The sequence below is a fragment of the Macaca thibetana genome, chromosome 20 (genome assembly GCF_024542745.1).
Source record: "Macaca thibetana thibetana isolate TM-01 chromosome 20, ASM2454274v1, whole genome shotgun sequence".
NCBI classification, from domain to species: domain Eukaryota; kingdom Metazoa; phylum Chordata; class Mammalia; order Primates; family Cercopithecidae; genus Macaca; species Macaca thibetana.
The window spans coordinates 11,091,546-11,112,134 of NC_065597.1; the positions used below are offsets into that span (position 1 = coordinate 11,091,546).

At 54.8% G+C, this 20,589-nt stretch overlaps 2 protein-coding genes across 2 annotated transcripts in view; one reads left to right on the forward strand and one right to left on the reverse strand.

Annotated features, from left to right (window-relative positions):
- Positions 1-16,695, forward strand: part of PSKH1 (protein serine kinase H1) — a 36,028-nt gene extending 19,333 nt beyond the window's left edge. The window contains exon 3 of the mRNA XM_050773299.1: positions 14,333-16,695. Within this exon, the coding sequence (XP_050629256.1) occupies positions 14,333-14,650 (318 nt within the window). The 3' untranslated portion in view covers positions 14,651-16,695. The remainder of the gene's footprint in view (positions 1-14,332) is intronic.
- Positions 16,696-16,891: 196 nt separating this feature from the next.
- CTRL (chymotrypsin like) lies at positions 16,892-19,520 on the reverse strand. The gene is made up of 6 exons (XM_050773300.1): positions 18,145-19,520; positions 17,967-18,046; positions 17,773-17,854; positions 17,427-17,607; positions 17,204-17,337; positions 16,892-17,115 (listed from the first exon to the last, which is right to left on the reverse strand). The coding sequence occupies exons 4-6, from the start codon at positions 17,572-17,574 to the stop codon at positions 16,954-16,956; spliced, it is 444 nt and encodes a 147-aa protein (XP_050629257.1). The 5' UTR covers positions 17,575-17,607; positions 17,773-17,854; positions 17,967-18,046; positions 18,145-19,520; the 3' UTR covers positions 16,892-16,953.
- Positions 19,521-20,589: the final 1,069 nt, after the last annotated feature.

Consider the following 20,589-nt stretch of genomic DNA (forward strand, 5'->3'; position numbering starts at 1 on the left):
CCGGGAGGTGGAGCTTGCAGTGAGCTGAGATCCGGCCACTGCACTCCAGCCTGGGCGACAGAGCCAGACTCAGTCTCAAAAAAAAAAAAAAAAAAAAAAGCATGCCAGGTTGCTGGCAGGAACTTGAAGGAGGTGCTGCCTCTGCTTACCAGGAGACTGTCTAGCTGTGAAGTGAATGGCTAGAAGGAGTGATTGCTGGGTCCCATTCTAGCGATGTCTGTCCTCACCTCCATGCAGAAACATAAAGAGAAACCAGGGCCCTGCCAGGGAGTGGCAGAGGCTGGTACTTCTCAGACACCTGATGTTCATGCACATCCCCTGGAATCTCGTTAAAATGTAGATTCTGATTTAATAGGTCTAGGTGGGGCCTGAGGGTCTGCATTTCTAACAAACACCAGGTGGTGTTGATAACATTGACCTATAAGAACATGCTTTAGGAGTGGGTTTTTAGGCAAGTGCCTTAAAAATGGGCTGGGTTGGTCAGGGACAGTCTTAGAGAAGAGGGAACCTGGAATTTGGAGCATGGCCGTGAGGAGTTAGACGAAGAAAAAGGGAATGACAGCCACAGAAGTATAGGAGGGAGAAAGCAGGAGGCAGGCCTGGGGGCAGTGGTCTGAGGGACAGGTTCATATATAGCTGAGGTCCATCAGAGGACCCTGCAGGGCACGTGGGAAGTTCAGTTGTCCTGATAGCAGGCTCTGGAGAACCATGTGAGGTTGTAGCTGAAACTGAATTTTTTTTTTTTTTTTTTTTTGGTATGGAGTTTCGCTCTTATTGCCCAGGCTGGAGTACAGTGGCGTGATCTTGGCTCACTGCAACCTGTGCCTCCTGGGTTCAAGAGATTCTCCTGCCTCAGCCTCCCAAGTAGCTGGGATTACAGGCATGTGCCACCATGCCCAGCTAATTTTGTATTTTTAGTAGAGACGGGGTTTCTCCATGTTGGTCAGGCTGGTCTCGAACTCCCAACCTCAGGTGATCTGCCTGCGTCAGCCTCCCAAAGTTCTGGGATTACAGGCGTGAGCCACTGCTCCCGGCCTGAATTTTTTTTTTTTTCCTTTGAGAGGTAGTCTCGCTCTGTCGCCCAGGCTGGAGAGTGGTGGCATGATCTCAGCCCATTGTAGCCTCCACCTCCCAGGTTCCAGCGATTCTCCTGCCTCAGCCTCCAGAGTAGCTGGGATTACAGGAGTGTGCCACCATGCCCGGCTAATTTTTGTATTTTTAGTAGAGACGGGGGTTTGGCATATTGGCTAGACTGGTCTCAAACTCCTGACCTGAGGTGATCTGCCCGCCTCAGGCTCCCAAAGTGCTAGGATTACAAGTGTGAGCCACCACGCCTGGTGAAACTGAAATTTTAAGATAGATCTGGGAATGTCTGAAGTTCGAGAAGCTGGTTGTGTTCTGGGAGCTCTGCATGGTGCCAGGCTGTTGAGGGTCCAGCTGGCAGAGGGGAGCATTGAGCTTAGACCAGGAGGGAGGGAGAGAGATTTCCCAAGATGTGCTGACAGAGGAAAGACTCTGCTACAAGCCTGTAGGTTTGCCTGAGTTCCTGATTCTGGCCGTTGTTGACCTGGCAGTTTATCTAATTGGAGCTTGCACAGTCTTGCTAATTGGCTATTGATTACCTGAGGGTTGGAACATGACAAATGGGGTGGGGAGTGGATTCCTGCCCAGTCCTACTGTAGCTGAAAGACTGGGTCCTTAGATTCTGCTTGCTGCTCTGCTGGAATCACAGGGCAGGACTCTGCGGCTCAGTCAGTGAGAGAGAGAGAGAGTTTGTCTGTGGGGGGGGGGGCGGGGGGGCACTGCCCTGCCTTTGCTCCTACTACGCTTTACCCGGAGCTGAAAAGCATCAGTTCCCAGCTCCAGAGGCAAATCCTGGCAGACTCTGGTGGCCCTAATCTGTGACCGGGAGCTTGCCTGACCCCAAAAATCAGATTCTACCACCCCCTGTGGAGAGCTCTGGGTTGGGAGGGATCAGTCTGGGACATTTCCTGGGGGAGGGGTCCTTATCATGAGATCAGGCTCTCTCAGCTGGAGACCAGTCCAGCAGACCCTCAGGCCCCACAAGACCTAATAAATCAGAATCTACATTTTAACGAGATTCCAGGGGATGTGCATGAACATCAGGTGTCTGAGAAGTACCAGCCTCTGCCACTCCCTGGCAGGGCCCTGGTTTCTCTTTACTTTTCTGCATGGAGGTGAGGACAGACATTGCTAGAATGGGACCCAGCAATCACTCCTTCTAGCCATTCACTTCACAGCTAGACAGTCTCCTGGTAAGCAGAGGCAGCACCTCCTTCAAGTTCCTGCCAGCAACCTGGCATGCTTTTATAGCTCTATCCCAGGACACTAGGACAGGCTTTTTTGTTGTTCTCCTGGCCACTGCCCACCCACAAACACACCTGCACACACCTGGGGAAAATGCAAGAGACGTGAAGGCCTGTTCTTCCTATCCATGGAGGTTGAGATTGCCTGGGGGTAAGGAACTAGAATAGGGAATGGTCATAGGATGAACCTGCATTGGCAGGCACACGTGAACACAGGCCTTGGCATAGAGCCACTGGGCCTGGACAGTCTGCAACGTGGACTGTGGTGCTCAGGTCAGGTGGTTGGGCCTTCACCCCACCCACTCCAGCCATCTGTCCTGTATGTGTGATAGGCATTTGCCCTTAGGAAGGCCGTGTAAGAGAGCAAGGCTCTGCTGGGATAACCTCTGAGAGAGAGAGAGTGCCATGGTGAGGGGGATGTTGCTGTGTGAATGAAGGACCTCCGACGCAGCAGCGTTTGGAGGTATGCATTCCTCACCAGCGAGTGTCTCATGGCGCTTGATGCCTTTCTAGGGGCACCTTTCCTGTTCACTGATCCGGTAGAGTGCTGTCCCTTGTATACCAGGCCCGGTCTGGTGTGCCTGTTTCCTGTGGGCTCTGTCCATGCAGCCCCAGTTCTCTGTAAGGCTCAGTGGCTTCCATGGACTTGAATAGAAAGCTTCCTGCAGAAGATGGGTTTTGAGAAGGAGGAGGCCCAGAGAAGGGAGCATTGCTGAGTGCTCCAGAATAAACAGATTGGGAGTGACGGAGCAGAGGTTGAAGAGGCTGGGGCAGGCCTGGTGTTTGTTGTTGGGAGCCCTCTGCACTGTGGGAGGAGCCCTCTGGGTTCTGGGTAGTGGAGGAGGAAGGCAGCAGAAAGTGGGAAGGGAGCCTGGCAGGAGGAAGGCTAACTGGAGTATGGGGCAGAGCCCTAGCTCTGCAGGAGGGACATCAGCTTGTATGGGCAGACTTGGAGAGCATTCTGGGCTACCCTCTGACCTGGAGGGCATGTGGGGTCCTGCCTGCCATCCTGGCACTCCAGATCCCCCAGCCCAAAGCCCGTGCCCTAGACCCCACCCCACTCCCTGCATACCACAGGTCTGAGCCATTGCCTCTGTTCACTCTCCACACCACGCTTCTGCCTCCCTGTTCACGCAGCTCCCAGTATCGGTCTTAGTTGTTTAGAAATAATGCTGCCTACTGCCATTGTGTGGTGCCTACTGAGTAGCAGACCCAGAGCTGGACGTTCTGCACCCCCCACCTCCAATCTATGACAACCCTGCCAGGCGGTATGTAATCCCCCACCTTACAGATGAGGAAACTGAGGATGGTGAGGTTACATAACTTGGCCATGGTCTACCAGCCGGAGAGTGGCAGGTCTGGGATTTGATTCCAGGCTATCTTGGCTTCAGAGTTCTTGGCCTGTCTAGTGCTGCAGTCTGCTCTCCCTGGTATGTGTGCCTCAGTACATTGCTGGTTTCTTGTTTCAGTACTTTCTGGTTGCTGATCAGTGCACACATCTCTCCTGTCTAGCCTGTAGGGTCCTTGAGGACAGCACGTACATCAGTACATATGCTCTCCACTGTCGTGTCCAGGCTTAGTGCACAGCGGTACCTGTGTGCTGGGTTGAACTGGAGTATTTATAAGTGATAACTGGTGGGGGAACTTTCTCTTGGCTTCTCCTGAGGGAAGCACCAGTGGCTATTGGTGACACCCTGGGAAGGGTCCCAAATGTGACTGCTGGCAGGCAGACAGACTGTGCAGCCTGTGGAGTGCTCCCCTCAAGGGGTCAGACTCCAGGAAGAAGCAGAGAGCCTGCTAGCAATGCAGTTAGGAGGCTGCTGGCCACAGCTGCCTGGGGGCACAGGCAGTAGGAAGACTTAAAGGCCCAGGGCTGGTGTGTGCTTGTCAACTTTTAGGGCAAATCCAAGACTCTTGGAAGAGGAGTAAATGCTGAGGAGAGGATTACTGGAAAGGAGAAATCTGAATGTTTACCCAGCACCCAGAGGCACTGGAGTGGAGAGGGCATGCTGGAAGTTGGGTAGAGACACAGGTTGGGAGAGGTACGGAAGACCTACGTGAATATGAGAGCAGTCTGAGGACACAGTCACCTTGAGAGGAGGCTTCCTATCACAGGAGGCCTAGGAGGCCTGGAGGAGCTGTTTCTAAAGGACGGCACAGAAGGTGAGTCATCAGCTGCAGACTCATGGTAGAGGACTGTCAGGGTCCTCCAATGCGGAGAGTCTGTGATTTACTTGACATGAAATGTGACATCCTTGATGTCAGTGCTTTTGTCAAGAGTGCTATTCCTAGAGGCAGGACAGATGAAGGGGCTCTTGTAGGATTGATATTAGAGTGATGCCATTAGGAGCTTTGCTGTGTGCTGCATTCAGCATCCTGAATTATCACCCTCCTCTGTTTGGGCAGTCTCTGAGCTGTGGGTGAGCCCAGGTGACTATACCAGGAACAGGTGGGCTTGGGTAGAAATTCTCACAGAGCCTTATGAGTGCTGCTGGTTAGGGGACAGACTACTGTTGAGAGAGGATGCCCACCTTCATGGCCACTCTGCTGCTACCTGGGTGACAAGGGCTGGTGGGAGGTGGCTTCCCAGGGGTGGGTGTCTGGTCTGCAGGTTGACCATACATTGATCTAGGGCTAAATATACCTGAAGAGGCAGTGAGCTTGACTATGTGTAGTTCTTTTTTTTTGAGATGGAGTCTTACTCTGTTGCCCAGGCTGGAGTGCAGTGGTGTGATCTTGGCTCACCAAAGCCTCCACCTTTTGGGTTCAAGCGATTCTCCTGCCTCAGTCTCCCAAGTAGCTGGGATTACAAGCACCAGCTGCCGCACCTGGTTAATTTTTGTATTTTTAGTAGGGATGGGGTTTCACCTCGTTGGCCAGGCTAGTCTGGAACTCCTGACCTCAGGTGATCTGCCTGCCTCAGCCTCCCAAAGTACTGGGATTACAGGTGTGAGCCACCACACCTGGCCTCCCCACTTCTTAAAGTGACTCTAACATGCGTTGGGATGTAGAAGATAAAATGAGATGCAGAGAATGTGGCATGTCTCAGGGCTCTCTAGGTGACGGGACTTGGTTATGCAGCCTGGTCCTATGCTCTGACTTTATGTCTCCCTCCCTGCCCCTCACCTGCCCCCATATGTCACAAGGAGCAGCCATGTGAGCAGGGATAGGACCTCATCCCAGAGTCATGGGGAGCACTGTCTGGGTGTCTGGAGAGCAGGAGACCAAATGTATATGCTGGTGGCAGAGTGGAGGCAGGGAGGCAGGGATTGTGTTTCCTGGTTTATGCTTGGATTCTCCTGGATGCTTCAGTTGCTTGACTTTTCTCACCTTCAGTGTGGGTGGGGACTGTGATGGACCCATCAGCTCACCTCTCTTCTCACTGGCCTCTGCTCCCAGAGTCAGAGGATGGCTTTTCCATGACTCTCTCAATAGCTGACAGCATGAGCAAATACAAATCAATTTAGAATCCTTCGCTATAAGGCATCTGTCCTCCTGCCCTGCCGGCCTGCTGGGGCTGCTGCATGTCAAGTGCCAGATGCTGGTGCTGTCTGTGTGTGAGGATCCCATCAGGATGATCACATGCCCCCATACCTGGCCAGGAAGGTTCCCTCGGGAAAAGCCATCCCTACTTCACCAAAACATGAAGCGTTCAACAGATTAAGTCTCCCTCTTTCACTGCAGGAGCAGATGTCCTCAGGCTGGATTCCTGCCTGGTCACTGGGAGGTGGCATGGTTTAGGCCACTGGATGGAGGCAGTGGACCCTCAGTTGGTCACTGTGGTTGGGGACCTGCCCTTGGAGACCTCTGGCAGGAAGGCAGAGGGAAGCTCTCTCCATGTGAGGCTGGAGGCAGCTCTGAGTGGAGAAGAGCAGCAGCCCCATCTTGTGTCACCTCTGTGCCACCACTGGGCTCCCCAGAGCCCTGTCCTCTAGGTTTCCCTTTGTCACTGCTGCCGTGGTTGCATACACCCCAGAGAGCAGCAGCTTCCCTGTAGTGGCAGGAGCAGACCCACCCCCCACACTGCTGCATTCAGCCGTTCCTGCTGACCACCCATAGCATCACGTCAGCCTGGGTCACAGCTGCCTTTCATCACTTTTTCCACCTCCAGCCCTTGAGGCTTTGCCAACAAAGAGCAGGGTGTGGTGGCTTGTGCTCAGAGCCATCCCTGGTGCGTCAGCAATCCCCTCCCTCTCCTGTCTTTTCATTGTCTGTCTCCACCTGGACAGCACTGCCCTTCACAGGCTCTGTCGCTTCTGGGCCCTCGAGTTCCTCTGGGAGCTGCTGGGCCGTCATCTCTCCCACATTCTGACCTCTTTATTTTTATTTATTTTATTTTATTTTTTAATAGAGACAAGGTCTTGTAGAGCCCAGGCTGGAGTGCAGTAGTGTGATTATAGTTCATTGTTACCTTAAACTCCTGGGCCCAAGCCATCTTCCTGTCTCAGCCTCCCGAACAGCTGGTTCTACAGGTGTGGGCCACCATACCCGGCTAATTTTTTAGGTTTTTTTTTGTAGAGATAGGGTCTTACTATGTTGCCTAGCCTGGTCTTGAACTCCTGGCCTCAAGTGATCCTCCTGCCTTGGCCTCCCAAAGTGCTGGGATTAGAGGTGTGAGCCATTGTGCCCAGCCCTGACCTCTTTAGATCCACTCATAGCCTCCCATGCTCATCCTCCTCCTACCCCTACTGAGGTGGAGGCTTGCTCTCAGTTGCATAGCATAGCTGATGGTGACTTGGTCCAGCCAACCTCACTGGCTGTGCCCCTCCAGGCTCACCTTTCCAGGTCAGTCCTCCCATCACACAAGGTTACCCTTCTCCATCGTGCCTGATGTCCCTCGGTAGACGTGTGGTGCCCAGAGAGCTCTGTTCCCTGTGGCCCATCCAGTTTGGAACAGAAGGCTCAGTCACATTCATGTCTTCGTTCTTCCTGCCATCCCATGTTGACCGTCCGCTGGCCCTGAGCCAAGTCTTATATGCCTGGGGTTCCAGGGACAGAGACCTGTGGATGAGATGGTTATAGCCACTGAGCCTCCAAACTGCTTCAGAACTTAGGATGAGAGGAAGTTTAAGAAAAAAAAAAAAAAAGACCGTGCACAGTGGCTCACACCTGTAATCCCAGCCCTTTGGGAGGCCAAGGTGGCTGGCCCCTGAGGTCAGGAGTTCGAGACCAACCTGATCAACATGGTGAAACCTCATCTCTACTAAAAATACAAAATTAGCTGGGCATTGTGGTGCATGCTTGTAATCCCAGCTACTTGGGAGGTGGAGGCAGGAGAATTGCTTGAACCCAGGAGGTGGAGTTTGCAGTGAGATCGTGCCATTGCACTCCAGCCTGGGCAACAAGAATGCAACTCCGTCTCAAAAAAAGAAAAAAAAAATGCCAGGTGCCGTGGCTCATGCCTGTATCCCAGCACTTTGGGAGGCCGAGGCGGGCAGATCATGAAGTCAGGAGATGGAGACTATCCTGGCTGACACGGTGAAACCCCGTCTCTACTAAAAATACAAAAAATTACAAAAAATTAACCAGACATGATGGCACACCCCTGTAGTCCCAGCTACTTGGGAGGCTGAGGCAGGAGAATCCGTTGAACCTGGGAGGCAGAGGTTACAGTTAGCCGAGATCGCGCCACATCGCGCCACTGCACTCCAACCTGGGTGACAGAACGAGACTCCGTCTCTCTCTCAAAAAAAAAAAACAAAAAAACCCAAAAATCCAGGCTCGGCCCTGGGAACCACTTGGCCTCAGCGGAACCTATGATGAGTATAGATAAAAGAGATTATGCTGCAGCAGGGTTCTAAATCTGGAACCTTCCAGGGCTACTCCAGGACATTGTTAAAAGCAGACATCACTATATTGGTGGCACGGGCCGATTGCAAAGCTAGCAAATAGCATCCTTCTCGATCTTGAGTTGTGCCCCGTCTCCCTCCTCTCTTTCCCCTCCACTTTGGCTCTGGGCAGGGACAGGTGGGGGCACACGATTTCATTTTGTTACACATTTCAAGTTTCAGAACACAGCTTTACTAACCTTTAAGTTGTCCCGCCTTTTCTCATTTTAATCTTTATTCTCTGCTTTTTTTTTTTTTTTTTTAATTCTCTACTTGTTTTTAAAACTGCATTCTCTTCCCTCTATTTCTCTCCTCAGACTCTCTCCCTGCACACCCTTCCCTTTTCTGTTGCTGGCCCCTCACCTGCCCTCTGCCAGATTCCAGGGTGGTAGATTCTGTCTGGTCTGGAAGCCCAGATACCAGGATGATGGGTTTTTGACCAGAGGAGGGGATGCTGGCTCTGCTGCCACACAGTGTCTAATTCTGCTGATGCTCTTCGTTGTGGGCAGCATCACAGTTCTTGTTGTCATGCTGCTTTCCTGAGTAAACTCAAAGCCCTGTTTCCAGAATTTCCTCTGTGCCTTTTTCTCTGCTCTCATTCAGGCCCACGTAAGTACAGAAAGGAGGCCTTTGAAGGTGGGAATAGTGGGTCTGAAAATACATCTTGAAATAGAGCTGAGGGAAGAACTGAGTCATGGTAGCAAAGCCCAGGCTTCTTCCTCCCTTCCCATCCCTTCTCTAGCAGCGCTGTGTTGGGGCCACCTTCTCTGCCAGCCAGCCAGCCTGCCCCAGAATCGTCATGGGTTAGATAAGGAGCTCAGGGCTCAAGAGGTCAGCTTAAATGCTAGACTCTGTGCTTCGTATGTGGCCATATGAAGGAAAAGGTGGAGAAAAAGGAATCCAGGACTTTAGAACTGGAAGTGACTTAGAGTTCATGACATTCAGCCCCTTCCTCGTGTTAAAAGTGAAGGCAGTGTGATTTCTGTAAGGCCGATAGAGAAGGTAGAACTAGAACTCAGGTTGCTGGGCTTGCAATCTAACCCTTTAACCTATCCCAGATGCCACTCAGAAGAGACACCAAGGGGCCTTTCTCTCCCAGCCTCACTTGCCAGTAGGCAGCCCTGCCTGCCAGAGGAAGTCTAGGGCCACCCTGTAAGCTGTGTTTGCTGCCAGAAAGAAGCAGCTTCCTCCCCTGCAGCCTGTGCTAGACAGCTGGCACTGTTCTTTGTTTCCTTAGCCCTTTGGCTCAAGGTGAGACTGCTGGCAGTGGCTTGGGTAGTGTTCATTCCAGGCGCTTGTGCCAGATATTAGAGCTAGAGCAAACGAAAAGGGTTGGTGCAGGGGGTCCTCAGGCAGGAGCGGAAAGCCCTTCCTGCTCTGCCGCCTCTCCCTCTCCAGGGGGAGTAGGACTCCACTGCCTAGGAGTGGCTTTAGCGCATCATGGGTAGGGGGATGAGGAAGTCCAGTTGGTAAGGAGGTGCTCACTGAAGAGGTCCCTCCCCATACCCACTGTTGGCATCATTGCTGTTCCAACATCAGGAGCAGGTACGCTAAGTGCAAGGGGAAAAGGACTTTTTGAGGGCCATGGACTCAGAAAGGCAGCCAGCTTGATGGTCGGAATCAGAGTGGAGGTGATGCCCTCCTCCCACAGACCCTGCTTGTCCTCTTGAAGCAGGGCCCAGCCCTCACTCACACAGTAGCCTCCTGGAGTGCTGGGATTAGAGGCATGAGCCACTGACTTGTCCAGAGACTGTGGAAAGGAGAGAGTGGAGGCTGTCACCTTGGGTATGGAAGCTGTTCTCTGATCCCAGAGCAAGGGAAGACCTGAGAGTCTGGGCCTAGAGCCAGCTGACATCTTAGTGTTTCCCTCTGTGCCTTGTGCTCCACGTTGGCCCAGAAGCAGGTGGAAGCCTCAGAGACTGCCCAGGTGGGTCTTGGCACCTGTGCCATCTGTCAGCCAACTGAGGCCATGTGTGTCCCTTGTGTGGCCTCAAATAAGTATACTGAGGCACGAGCTCTGTTCTTCACCCAGAACAAACAGAGTTGTGGAGACCGAAGGGCATGACTATTCATCATTTTCCCTTTTCTCCTGCTTAGAATGCTTCCCAGCCAGTCAGTCCTTGGCTGACACACATACTTACGTGGCTCCAGGGGAAGCAGGTGGGTTGGGCTGCTAATGTTGAGTGCTTTCTTAGGAGATGCTGAGTTGATGTGGGGCCTGAAGCCTGGCTGTGGGCGAGTGTGGAAAGCCTTACTTTTCTGAGCCCAGTGGGAGGCCTCAGCAGGGCTTCCAGAGGCTGCTATTCTGGAGGTCATCTTAAGCCCCTGCCTGACTGTCAGTGAGCTGGATGAGGACCACCTTCTTGTGTTCAGCCTGACTTTCTTCTGTAGGTTCCTCTGTGTACAAGGGTTAGGCTGGGGGCCAGGTCAGGACGACTTGAGTCACTTTGGCTTGGGGGATCCACCTGGCCCAGCTGCTCACAGCTCTTCAGAGATGGGGAGAGCTGGGACCTGCCAGAGAGGCCAGGCCAGCCCTCAGACAAATGAGTCCATCTGCATTCTGCACACAGCCACACGTCCACAGTAATTGGTGAGGCGAGAATCTTGGGGAGCAGCGGGAGAGGGATCGATCTGGCTGCCGCTCTGCGATCAGCAGGGGTCGATGCCTGCTAGTGTGAGCCTGTGCCACTCTGAAGATGGAGACACTTAAGCCTATAGGGCTGGTCTGGGGAGAGGCCCCTCCAAGACTGCACTGGTGACTTGTTTGGAGTTTCAAGTCCACGGTTTGGCTGGATGTGGATGTGAAGTGGTGAGACCTCCAGTCCATCCGTGTTCAGGCTCCTGGCCTCTGTAGGGGAGTTGCCCCTCTTTTGTCTTGGCTGGACCAAGGGGCAGGGGCAGAATCCATGTCCCAGCCCTATTGGGACACCCTGGGCTGTCAACCCTGTCTTGGGGCTGTTCCAGCAACAGGCCAGGCTGAGCTGCAGCGTGCTTCCTAGTGAGTCCTCCTCTTCCTGGAGACTGTAGAAAGCCAGCGGGCAGCAGAGGTGTCCCCTGACCCACTCTGTTCAGCTGTGTGTGTGCTGTCTCCGTCCAGCTTCTTTCTGTCTCTCCAGTGGGTAATGGGGGCTACAGTGAATGTCTGTGGTCTGGACTGGCTGCCCCCAGTAGTGGTTCCTTGTATTCAGGGGGCAACCATGGAGCTTTCTTTCTTAAAAGATTTTTCTTAATTTTTGTTTTTCTTTGAGACGGAGTCTTAACCATCTTGTCCAGGGTGATCTTGAACTCTTGGAATCAAGCAATCCTCCTGCCTCAGACTCCCAAAGTGTGGGGATTACAGGCAGAAGCCACTGCTCCTGGCTTTTGGGGCTTTCTTGAGCTGTTATCCAAAAGCTATTGTGGCAGCTGTCTAGTCCAGTTGCCCTGCATATCGGTCTCAATACCTCAATATGAATTTTTTTTTTTTTTTGAGATGGAGGCTTACTCTGTTCCCCAGGCTGGAGTGCAGTGGTGCGATCTTGGCTCACTGCAACCTCCGCCTCTTGGGTTCAAGCAATTCTTCTGCCTCAGCTTCCTGAGTAGCTGGGACTACAGGCACATACCATGCCCGGCTAATTTTTGTATTTTTAGTAGAGATAGGGTTTCACCATGTTGGCCAGGATGGTCTTGATCTCCTGACCTTGTGATCCACCTGCCTCAGCCTCCCAAAGTGCTGGGATTACAGGTGTGAGCCACCACGCCCGGCCTTCAATATGAATATTGAAGTACACAAGCCCCCAGGAGACTTACCTGCCTATGTGGGAGGGCTGTTGCTCTCTGCGCCCACCCACAGCCCTTGGATAGTAAGGCATCTATGGGCCTCCGTTGACTGCATGCTCCTGGACCCTCCCTGACTTTCCTCCTCCTCAGGCCCAGCGTCTCCCCAAGAGTCACTGGGTGCTGCTGGCCCAATGATGAGGATGACCCTATTAGGTGTGTTTGGGAATGTGGTTCCCTTGTTGCTCCCACTTCAGCTCAGTAAAACTTGGAATAACCTTCCAAAGAGTGGGTGAGGACAGAAGCTGCAGGTAGCCCCAGCCCTTCCTCAGGAAGGTGGAAGCATGTTCTCCCTGCCTCACCCCTCTGTGGCAGTGGGGAAGGGGGTAGGGGAAGAGTTAGAAGTCAAGGGAGCCAGACTGGGGGTAGCAGTAGTCAGTGTGTGTGTGTGTCTGCTACATGGCTGTGCACCTGCCCTGAAGGTGGGCTCTCAGATCCCTGGCATGTTCAGGGGTTCCTCAAGGTGAAGGGTACCATGGGTGGAACAGGCAGACCTCAGCTGGCAGGAAGGAAAGTGATGGCATCCTTAGCGTCCCTGTTGAGTCATCTGCAGCATGCTCAGGAAAGGTCCTAGCTGCCTACCCTTTGGGTAGGCATCAGAGCCTGTGCCAAAAGTGCTCCTAGGAGATGCAGGGACGCAAGGACTCACCTGGCTAAGCCCCAAGGCCTGGAAGCAGCTTCGGGAAAGGGCACCCATCCGGCAGCACCGTGGGTTGTTTACTCGCTGAGCCTGTGCCTGCTGAGTGCTTCCTATATGTGCAGCACCAGGCACTGGGGCTCATCCAGCTCAGCATGATCTCATGGGAATAATAAACCAACATGAAATTGCAGTCTCAAGTTACAGCTGGAATAATTGTTGGAAGCACTGGGGGCTAAGAGGGAGTCTGAGCAAGTGTCTTTTACCCTGAGAACCTGAGGATCCAGCCAGGTGAAGACAGCATGCAGCCTGAGGCCCTGAGACAGACAGCTGCTGGGTTCACAGCTGAGATGAGGCAGCCCTGGGTGCACGTGGTAGAGTGGGCTTTGTGGAGTTCCTCCCAGGGGACAGAATGTACTAAAATGAGGCTGGGCCGGGCGCGGTGGCTCAAGCCTGTAATCCCAGCACTTTGGGAGGCCGAGACGGGCGGATCACGAGGTCAGGAGATCAAGACCATCCTGGCTAACGCGGTGAAACCCCGTCTCTACTAAAAAAATACAAAAAACGGCCGGGCGCGGTGGCTCAAGCCTGTAATCCCAGCACTTTGGGAGGCCGAGACGGGTGGATCACGAGGTCAGGAGATCAAGACCATCCTGGCTAACACGGTGAAACCCCGTCTCTACTAAAAAATACAAAAAACTAGCCGGGTGTGGTGGCGGGCGCCTGTAGTCCCAGCTACTTGGGAGGCTGAGGCAGGAGAATGGCGTGAACCTGGGAGGCAGAGCTTGCAGTGAGCTGAGATCCGGCCACTGCACTCCAGCCTGGGCGACAGAGCGAGACTCCATCTCAAAAAAAAAAAAAAACAAAACAAAAAAACAAAAAACTAGCCGGGCGAGGTGGCGGGCGCCTGTAGTCCCAACTACTCGGGAGGCTGAGGCAGGAGAATGGCGTAAACCCAGGAGGCGGAGCTTGCAGTGAGCTGAGATCCGGCCACTGCACTCCAGCCTGGGTGACAGAGCAAGACTCCGTCTCAAAAAAAAAAAAAAAAAAAAAATGAGGCTGGCGCACAGCACTGCCAGGAGCCCTTTGTGGCTTAGAGAAGTAATGAGGGCTGGAGGGTGCCACTGAGAAGGGTCCTGGTTCCTGCCTGGTCCCAGGAGTACCTGCCCTCAGCCAACGGGGAAATCTAGTTGCCTTGAGTTGTTTCCTTTCCTCCCCACGCTGGGAGGCGGAGGCAGGGAGTAGTGGTCTCCTACCACTGCTTTGGCAGTTGGAGAGAGGTTGGACCTTCTCTGTAAGGACTGGGAAGTTCCCCTCTAAGTGGCCTGATCCTGGTCATCCAGAGATTGGAGCTTCAATCTGACTTAGGATGTGGTGGAAAAGTTTGAGTCATTCTCTTACATTCTCCTGAGTTACGATACTCCTGGGGCAGGTTGGGGGGTCTTGGCAGAGGCCATCTCCCTGAGCCAGGCTTTGGGTCCAGTGCACCATAGAAGTTTGCTCCCTGGGAGAGTGGACGGGTCCTTTCCTTCCTTGCCAGACTCCATCACCTGGAGAGCAGCCCCTGTTCAGCCTGGGCCAGCGTTGGGCAGGGAGGCCCCAAGCACTACATGAGAGGAGGGGCAGCACCTTAGGAAAGTGAAGGGATGCTGGGTAGTGGCCTTATCCAGATGGGGTGGGCAGTGTCGGATACTCTCACTCTAATGCTTGTCCTTGGTCTCTAGCCCTGGCCTAGTGTGTCCAACCTGGCCAAGGACTTCATTGACCGCCTGCTGACAGTGGACCCTGGAGCCCGTATGACTGCACTGCAGGCCCTGAGGCACCCGTGGGTGGTGAGCATGGCTGCCTCTTCATCCATGAAGAACCTGCACCGCTCCATATCCCAGAACCTCCTCAAACGTGCCTCCTCGCGCTGCCAGAGCACCAAATCTGCCCAGTCCACGCGTTCCAGCCGCTCCACACGCTCCAACAAGTCACGCCGTGTGCGGGAGCGGGAGCTGCGGGAGCTCAACCTGCGCTACCAACAGCAGTACAATGGCTGAGCCGCCTGGCTCTGCATACATGCAGCATGGCCCAGCCTGGCCACACACTGCGGTGCCATCTGTGCCTGATGCCCTCTCTGGAGATAGGCTCATGTAGCCCGCAGTAGGTGAAGAATGTCTGGCTCCGGCCCTTTCTCTGTGCCCTCAGCAGCCCCTGTCCTCACTATGGACCTGGGCCAGGTGTGACAGAGTGGAGGTAGCCCAGGGGGCTGTGACTCCCCCTGAACTGAGAGCCTGGCTTGGCACTGATACCCCTCTTGGTGGGCAGCTGCTCTGGTGGAGCTGGGAAGGGATAGGACCTGGCCTTCACTGTCTCCCTTGCCCTTTGACTCTTCCCAAATCAAAGGGGCCTGCAGTGCTGGGTGAAGTGTCCTGTGGCCTCAGGACCCTTTGGGACAGTTACTTCTGGGACCCCCTTTCCTCCACAGAGCCCCTCTCTCTGGCTCCACACATTCCCATGCATCCTGATCCTTCAGATTGTGCTCCAGTGGGAGACCCTGGTAGGCACAAAGCTTGTGCCTTGACTGAAACCGTAGCCCCTAGCTAGATCCAAACAACCCTCCACCTCGTAATCAAGATCTGTCTTCCTTCATGGTGCCCCGAGGGAGCCTTCCTGGTCCCAGGACCTCTGGTGGTAGGGCCATGGCGTGGACTTTCACCCTTCTGGACTCTGTGGCCATGCTGGTCGTCGGCTTGCCCAGGCTTCAACCTCTTCAGACTCTGAGGGGTCTCTGCCCACCAGCCCACTGCCCTTGGTGCCTTCTTTGTAGAGTCTACTGCTACCTCCCTCTCCCCATTGGATGTTCATTCCATTCCCCAGGTGCCTCCTTCCCAACTGGGAGGGGTTAAAGGGAGCCCCACTGCTGCTACCTGGGGGATAGGGCACCTGGGGGCCAAGGCAGAGGGCAGGGGGCCCCTCCCCATTAGGGTCCAGTGTCAGCCTGGGTTCTATCCTTTGGTGCAGCCCATTGCCCTTTCCCTTCAGGGTCTGTCGCTCCCTCCTCTGCAGCTGCACAAAGACGCCATCTGGTGTCTGCATGGGTGTTGGCAACCTGGGAGTGATCACTGCACACCCATCGTGCACACCCGCTCATCGTGCACACCCGCTCATCGTGCACACCCGTAGTCCTCCACGAAGACATGGGAAGGTAGGAGTTGCCGCCCTGGGGGAGGGTCCCAGGCTGCTCACCTCTCCCCTTCTGCTGAGCTTCTGCGCACCCCTCCCTGGAACTTAGCCGTACTGTGTGACCTGCCTCTGAACCCTGGGTGCCTGGGGCACTGCCTTCTGACACCTGGCCTTGCCCCATCCACCCTGTGCTGCTTCCCTTCACAGCATTAACCTTCCAATCTGGGTCCCGCTGAGTCGAAAGCTGGAAGGAGCCCCTGTGGGAGGTAGGTGGGGTTGGGTGGCTGCTTTCCCAGAGGCCTGAGGCAGAACCGTCCCCATTTCTGTTGTGGTATCTCCCCCACCACAAACCAGGCTGGAACCCAAGCTCCTCCCTCCACAGCTGCCTTCAGTGGGTAGAATGGGGCCAGGGCCCAGCTTTGGCCTTGGGTCAACTGCAGGGCCCCTGGCATTAGGGGAGGGTTTGGCTCCCACTCAGCTTCTGCCAGTTGGCAGCCTGGGCCAGGCCCTCCTCTTCCTGCATGTGCCACCTACAGTGGGAAACAAAACTAAAGAGACCACTCTGTGCCAAGTCAACTGTGCCTTAGACACACCCTCCTGCCGTCCTCACTGCCCCCTGGGCAGGAGGCAGTGGAGAACCAAGCCCCATGGCCTCAGGATTTCCTCCCAGTTCCCTAACTGTCTCTGAGGACCTGAAGCTCTGGGGATTATGTTCTCTCTCGCCCAGGGTGGGCCTGGTCCTGAGGGCGGGACAGGGGGTTTGGAGATGTGTGCCTTTGATAGACCCACTTGGGCCTTCATGCCATGGACCGTGGATGGAGAATGTGCAGTTATTTATTATGCGTATTCAGTTTGTAAATGTATCCTCTGTATTCAGTAAACAGGCTGCCTCTCCAGGGAGGGCTGCCATTCATTCCAACAGCTCTGGCTTCTTGCTGTAGGACCAAGGGGTTGCCCTGGAGGAGGGGTGGGGTCCCTGGCCTGGGCATGACTACTCTAGGAAGAGCCACTGCTACTCAAGGAGCCACTCAGCCCCGTCCATGCCAGAAGTCCAAGTAGGGATTCGAACCCTCAACAGCCTCTGCTTTCTCCTGAGCCAGGAAGACAGACACGAATGCATGATGGGACAGGGCCTGGGTCTTTAATGGGTTGAGCTGGGGAGGGGCCTGTGGTGGGCTCAGTTGTAGGCAATGACCTGGTTGATCCAGGCGCTGAACTTGCTAACTCGAGTATACACGGCAGGTGCGCGCACATTGCAGTTTTTGGTACCCCAGGAGACAATACCAATAAGCACCCACGTGTTTCCCTTCTGGCAGACAAGAGGGCCTCCGGAGTCACCCTGAGAGGAAAGAGGGAGGGAGAAGTGAGTGTGGGGGGTTGGGGAGGTGTGCCACAGGACAGCGCGGAGGACCGGGTGCTGGGCTCACCTGGCATGAGGAAGCACCTGCGCCACCTGCACAGATCATGGAGTCGGTGATATCTGAGCCCCAGTACTGCCGGCACTGATTCACAGTGACCAGGGGCAAAGCCACCTGCTGCAGACGTGCTGGTGTCACATTGCCTGTGGGCCAGGAGGGGTAGTCAGGTGGGGCCCAGAACACTGGTCCCCACCCCAGTCCTCCCACCCTGAGCTTTGGCCTGAGTTCCTACCCACGCCACTGAGGCGACCCCAGCCGGTGGTGACACATGTGAGGCCTTCAGTCAGAGCCTCGTTTGAGGATGCCAGGCAAACTGGCGAGATGCGTGTTGTGTACTGGGCTGGTGAGGCGAGCTTCAGCAGTGTCACGTCATTGTTCATGGTGGTAGGGTTCCAGCTAGGGTGTGTAATGGCCTGTGGGGTCAGAAACAATCCATGTTGGGCTGGGGTGGGCCCCGGCACCTGGGGCTGATGGGTGCTGAGCAGGGTAGGCCAGGGCGTGTCCTGAATTCCCCGTTCCCAGCACCCATCCACTTGCACTGCCCACTTTTCCTCTGTGTCTGCAACCCAGGCACTCACCTGAGAGATGGACAGAACCTGCAAGGGCTCAGCGTTCGACGATAGGTCATGCTCGCCCAGGACAACAAAGTGGCGGCCAGGGCTGCAGAGGGGTGGGGTTAGGCAGCTGCAGGGAGGCCAGAGCGAGAGGGGGACAGCCAGGGGAGGAGGCAGGAAGAGGCGAGGGGCGGGGCAGGTGGAGTGCAGGTGCTCACCTGACATTGCAGTGGGCAGCAGTGACCACCCAAGACTGGCTGATGAGAGAACCACCGCAAAAGTGGAAGCCGCTGCTGTCCTGGGGTCAGGGCTCAGAGGTCAGAGTGGGGTTGGGCTGCTTAGGCTGCCCCTAGGCATGATGTACCCAGGACCCTGCCCACCCCTCCGGTGGTATACCTGCAGGGACACCTGCCAGGGCCAGGAGCCTGGTACTGCATTCTCCCCGTTGACAATCCTCTGGCTGAAGCTCAGGGCTGGTTTGATGGCAGGAACACCGCAGCCTGGCCATTGGGCTAATGAGGACCTGCTTCCTATGCCTCAGCCCACCTTTCCCCACCTCCTTCTGGGTGCCCGAGGCTGTGCACCCCAGATAGGTCAGTCAAGAGGGTACAACACTACCCCTTTCCCAACAGGGTACATGCAGGCACCTTCGGGCCCCACAGCTATCTTGGTTATCCCCATCCAACCAGTCCCCCAGTGCTTCTGTTCTCTCACATCTTTCTCCAGCCTAGTCCCCGCTGTTCCCCATCTCTACCCCTGGTCTCTCTGCCCGCTCCAGGCCTGAACAGTACATACCCTTCATGCAGCCAGAAGGTTCTTTCTAAAAGTCATGGGCAGCTCTTCCTGTCTCAGCTTCCTAAACACTCCCGGGCTCCAGAGCCTTGCTCAAGTTCTGGTCCTATTCGTGAGACTCCCCCACCCCACCTCTTGCCCCCTCCCAGCCCTGCAGGCCTGGTCCTGCTCCCCTGCCCTGGCATATCCTGTTTCCTTTGCCCACTCTGTCCACCTTTGTCCCTTCCAGCCAGCTTGGCCCCTTCCCTGGGCTAGTGCTGGGAGCTGAGTTGTTCCCAGGTCTAAATCAGGGCTGGTCCTGGCCCACTCACCCCAGGAGGAACCGAGGAGAACCAGGCTTAGGGTCAGGCTGAGCAGCAGCATCGTGGCAGATGTGAGGTTGGGAGCTGGGCCTGGCTTTATGGGTCTTCTCGTCCTTGAGCTAAAGCTCCAGGCCTGAGGCCAGGCCAGCTGTGTAGACTCAGCCCCCTCCCACGCTCCAGTCAAGAGAGGCCCTTTAGGCAAGGTCCCCTGACCCAGGCCTATACTTATCGGACAGAGCCCAGGTGTGAGGCTCTCACCTCTGCCACCTCCCAAAGCCTGGCCTCTAATTCGCTCCCAGAACCACCTCCCATTCCAAATGTTGAGCCCTGGGTACCGAGGGCAGATGGTTAAATTAGGTCTATAGTGACAACCTGGTGGCTGGGATCAGAGGAGTCTCCCAGGGCTATCAAAGGCACCAGGCTCTCAGAGAAGGCCACTCAGCATCCAGGGTGTTCTGACTGGTGGAGGGAATGCTCACTGTGGTCGACTTTGCTGTGAAGGGTCAGGGGCCGTGAGGTTCTGGCAGGTTGGGAGTCCTAACACATCATCTCAGTGGTTCCTCATCCGTTTGGAACAGGAGTCACAGGTCTGCTCAGAGATGGTGACTCTCCCACCAGCACGTGGTTGAGTTGGACACAAACCTGCATTTGTCTGGCACTGAAGCCCCCAGTCTTTTTTTTTTTTTTTTTTTTTGAGACAGAGTCTCACTCTTCGCCCAGGCTGGAGTGCAGTGGCTCGATCTTGGCTCACTGCAAGCTCCGCCTCCCGGGTTCACACCATTCTCCTGCCTCAGCCTCCCGTGTAGCTGGGACTACAGGCGCCCGCCACCATGCCCGGCTAATCTTTTGTATTTTTAGTGGAGATGGGATTTCACTGTGTTAGCCAGGATGGTCTGGATCTCCTGACTTTATGATCCACCCACCTCGGCCTCCCAGAGTGCTGGGATTACAGGCGTGAGCCACCGAGCTCGGCCAAGAAGCCCCCACTCTTAACAATGAGATGATGCTTGTGAAGTGCCTGGCATTTAGGAGGGCAAAGTGTGAGCTCTTGGTGCCTGGCAGACCCTGAACTGAGGCTGCAGTTGGAGGTGGAGAGTGACAGCCATCAAAACTCTGCCACCCTCTCTAGGCCTGGGGGCTCCCATGGGCAAGCCCCTGGTGTCTGCAGCCCATTTGTTAATGAGATGCAGGCCAAGCTTGAAGGGAGAAGACACCCTGTGTGTAGAATTCCAACAGGTGCATTGGCTGGCCTGCTTCCAGGAGTGTGAGGGCTTTAACTGATTCAAGAACAGATCAGGGCTGGGTGTGGTGGCTTACGCCTGTAATGCCAAAACTTTGGGAGGCAGAGGTAGGAGGCTTGATTGCAGGAGTTCGAGACCAGCCTGGGCAACGTGATGAAACCCTGTCTCTACAAAAAAAAATTTTTTTAATTAAAAAATGATCTGGGCATGGTGGTACACACCTGTAGTCCCAGCAACTGAGAAGGCTGAGGCAGGAGGGATCACTTGAGCCCTTTTCAAGGCTGCAGTGAGCCATGAGTGCACCACTACATTCCAGCCTGGGCGATGGAGCTAGACCCCGTCTCAAAAAAAGAAACCGCATCATTTAAAAAATGAGATGAATTGGCCAGGCGCAGTGGCTCATGCCTGTAATCCCAGCACTTTGGGAGGCCGAGACGGGCGGATCATGAGGTCAGGAGATTGAGACCATCCTGGCTAACACAGTGAAACCCTGTCTTTACTAAAAA

What these genes read in the sequence shown, in the direction of transcription:
- CTRL (XM_050773300.1), bottom strand. Translation starts at nt 17,574, where the DNA reads ATGAACAATGACGTGACACTGCTGAAGCTCGCCTCACCAGCCCAGTAC. An exon ending in GGGTCGCCTCAGTGGCGTGG is followed by an intron (nt 17,338 to 17,426) that starts GTAGGAACTCAG and finishes CCTGGCCCACAG; the next exon opens with GCAATGTGACACCAGCACGT. An exon ending in CAGGTGCTTCCTCATGCCAG is followed by an intron (nt 17,116 to 17,203) that starts GTGAGCCCAGCA and finishes CTTTCCTCTCAG; the next exon opens with GGTGACTCCGGAGGCCCTCT.